This window comes from Frankliniella occidentalis, unplaced genomic scaffold, assembly GCF_000697945.3.
Source record: "Frankliniella occidentalis isolate FOCC.00 unplaced genomic scaffold, Focc_3.1 Scaffold46, whole genome shotgun sequence".
Taxonomy (NCBI): domain Eukaryota; kingdom Metazoa; phylum Arthropoda; class Insecta; order Thysanoptera; family Thripidae; genus Frankliniella; species Frankliniella occidentalis.
Genome location: NW_026267176.1, coordinates 1,267,216 through 1,270,590, shown reverse-complemented (window position 1 = coordinate 1,270,590; position 3,375 = coordinate 1,267,216). Strand labels below are relative to the sequence as shown.

The window sequence follows — 3,375 nt, the reverse complement described above, 5'->3', positions numbered from 1 at the left end:
TTAAATACGTTGTGTTTCTGCTGAAGACCTGATCTGAGTGCCATTGATCCGCACGTCACCGCACACACGGCACTCTCGGTCATTATAATCGACTCGATTTGAGCTCAGTGAGGATCAACACTGGACACTATGGTGCTGCCAGCCGAGCTGTCCGCTCGGTGCGGTCGCGGCGTGGTCGTCATGGTCCCGCTCGACCAGGACACCGAGGCGGCCGCAGCGCCCCGCCGACGGCTGCTGTGGACCGCCATCCGGCCGGCGCTCGTCACCGCGCAGATCTGCTCCCTGGGCGTCTTCAGTCTGGCGTCGACGGCAACCAGGTACTAACTACTCTCCGGTGAGGCGGTATTGAAGTGTGACTGACTGACACAATAGCGGCAGTTTAAAGTTGTGGATGCGTGTTCATGACGTGCTCTTGCCCAGGCTGGCGTCGTGGCACACGGCGTATGCCGTGCTCTTCTCTGCCTTCACCATCTGCGTAGGGGCCAGCTTCTCCGTGCACTTCTACCAAACTACCTACAGAAGGAGGAACCGCTTCAAGTTCATTAGTAAAAAACAAACAGTGACTGGCTCTTCTTTCTTCTAATCCATATTCTCGTCGAATTTAGAGAAAATTTCTTGTACATGCTGCTTTCTTTGCGCGTACCAGATAGTACACTATTCACTATTATGTCTACGCAGTGCATATTATGGCAACTTGCTCTTGGTTCCTTGTTTTCCTTTGACCCCCGATGTCCTCAGCGGCGGTGCCCACCATCCTGGAGAGCTTGGCGCTGGTGCTGCTGTGGGTGCGGGTCGGCGGCCGCTGGCCGGGGCTGTGGGCGCGCGTGGACGCCCTGGAGGACCGGCTGTGGGCTCGCGAGGTGCACCGCCTGCCGGGGCTGCGCCGGCGCACCCGCGCCGTCTCCTGCGTCTTCGCCCTCGTCACCGGCCGTGCGTGTCACAATGTCATGATGCGATTAACGACATCATGCGATGTAACCTTAATAATGCGACGTTGGTACACTTTGGCCTGCGACTTTGTCCGCAGTACAACAACCCGTCCTCACTTGGCGTAGGATGCCAGTGCGGAACCTGTACGAAGGCTTTTTGTTGATCATGAGCCTGAGCTCCACGGGGGTGTACGAATTAAACGCCATGCTCCTCATCGTCCTGAGCGACGTGCAGGCAGAGTGCTTCCGCGGGCTCTCGGCCGTGCTGCGAAGCACTGCCAAGCAGGTGAAGTGAAAGAGACGACCATCACCCAGAAAACCGTTTCTTTGACTTAACGAAATCACAAACTGACGATATTTTCGTTGATTTGAAGAAAAATTTCTTTATCTCAACGAAAATTTGTTCAATCTGAGAAAACTTTCGTTGAGTGAAAGAAATTTTTTCGTTATATGAACGAAAAAGATTTCTTTGGTTTCTGGCACGAAATTTTCGTTGAATTAAATAAAATTTCTTTAATTCAAAGAAACGGTTTTCTGGGTGCAGGTCGGAGTCGGTCTGCGCCGAAGCACTCGACCCTCCGATAGAGGTGACGAGTCAAGTGGTCTAGTTCGATCCGGCAATGGCCTTGATCACTGGGCGCAGGCAGTCAGTCTCCGCGGTTGATTGTAGGGCTAAATGTATTAAACAAATTTTGAGTCGTCGCCAGGGTGGTAACCAGCTCCCGTCGGAGGCGGTGGAGGGCGTGCGAGTCTTGTACAACGAGGTGTGCCGGCTGACGCTGGCTCTGGACGCCAGCCTGGGCCCCATATTGCTCGTGACCATATTCGCGGACGGCTTGTACGTTTGCCGGTTCATCCTCTTGTTTCTGACGTAAGGTCCAAGTACACCCCGCCGAGTGCAACCGTGTTCAGTCAGAACTGGGTTTATCTCGGCTTGCTTGCTGCTCTCTGCGTTCAGGGGCTCCATCCCGAGCTGGTACGCGTGCGTGAGGGTGACCATCACCGTCTTCAGGTTCGTCTACACGATACTCGCCGCCTCCTCGGTGCACACCGAGTGGCAGGCTACAAGGTCATGCCTGCTCAGAGTGGCGCCGTGCAGGGGCGGAAAGGAGGTGCGGAAACTGCTCATATTACATTGTTTTTATCTAGTTTCGAATATTTTACCCAGCGTTTGTTGAAAACTAGCCTCTCAGAATCTACATTCCTGCCTGGTTTTCTGTCCCATTAAGGTCGGGCGCATCTTTATGCAGATCGGCACTGACCGCGTTGCACTGACAGCTCTTGGAATTATGCCGATAACAAAATCACTTTTGCCTGCGGTAATGTTTTGTAGTACACGCAAAATGGTGTATTTGCTGAAATAGAAGTATAAAAGTATGCCTTTGTAAACTTTGCAAACTGTTTGCTGTTACCAAAGCAACAAAATAAAGTTAGCAGCTATGGTGACAGCAAACATTTTTGCCGTTCCAGCTAAATTTTTTGCTGTTCCAACAAACATTTTGCGGTAACAGCATACAGTTTGCTAAGTTTACAAAGGCATACTTTTGTTTTAGCAAACAGACCATTTTGCGTGATTGTTAGCTCTCGGTTCTTTCCCGTTTTTCCCCAATTATTTTAATTTTGGGGTTGGTTGTTTTTGTTTCACAGTGTTTTGACGATGCTCAGCTTGTGCACTCTTACCGTTACAGGTGTTTGGCGCAATACTTTCCTATGAGATCATCTTCGTGCAATTCAATCTGCAGACGATTGGCCGTGCATTTAGTAATAGCACTGCATCCAGCTGAGAATTTTCGTCTGCTCTTCCTGTACCGAAAAGAATGTGACACGTTTCACAAGTAAAATAATGTGACGTCACATGAATTGATTAACAGTGTACGTATTCTTTATATTTAATGGAGGCATCATCTGCTATAAATAAATCCTCAATCACGTTACAGCGCGTTATTTGTACGTAACGTTAGGGCTGGTAACGACATAACGAAGGTCGTCGGTGCACACCTCCATGATCTCCTGCGGCACAGAGTCACGCTAAACCGGCTTGCCGGGAGGTGATGACCGATCCCTGGGGCGCTGGCGGCTCCTGCTGGTCCAGCAGGGGGTCCAGGCGAGGGGAAAGGGAGGGGAGGGGGGAGGGGGGCTACTGCCGCCGCCAGGTTGTCGCCCCAGCCAGGCCAGGCCGCTGCTGTTTGTTATTTGGCCTGCACGTTATTTCTACCCGCCCACGCCCCGCCCCGCCCCCACCCAGGCAGCAACACTAACGCGCAGCCTATAATTGAAACTTTTCAATTAATCATAAATCACAACAACTTGGAACCCAGCGTCCAAACTAAACTCCCTCTCTCTAAAACCTCCATCTCACTCTCTCTTGTACTCTCAGCGTCGCTTTCCATCTCTCTGTCTCTCTCTTTCTCCCCACTATACCCAGCAGCAGCAGCAGCAGCAGCCA

The 3,375-nt window shown here is 51.6% G+C and overlaps 1 protein-coding gene across 1 annotated transcript; it reads left to right on the top strand.

The window, feature by feature from the left end:
• The first annotated feature begins 6 nt into the window (after positions 1 to 6).
• On the top strand, positions 7 to 2,899 carry LOC127749325 (gustatory receptor for sugar taste 64f-like). Its single transcript, XM_052267091.1, has 7 exons — positions 7 to 317; positions 421 to 930; positions 1,028 to 1,215; positions 1,637 to 1,800; positions 1,888 to 2,041; positions 2,159 to 2,248; positions 2,618 to 2,899. The coding sequence occupies exons 2-7, from the start codon at positions 729 to 731 to the stop codon at positions 2,711 to 2,713; spliced, it is 894 nt and encodes a 297-aa protein (XP_052123051.1). The 5' UTR covers positions 7 to 317; positions 421 to 728; the 3' UTR covers positions 2,714 to 2,899.
• Positions 2,900 to 3,375: the final 476 nt, after the last annotated feature.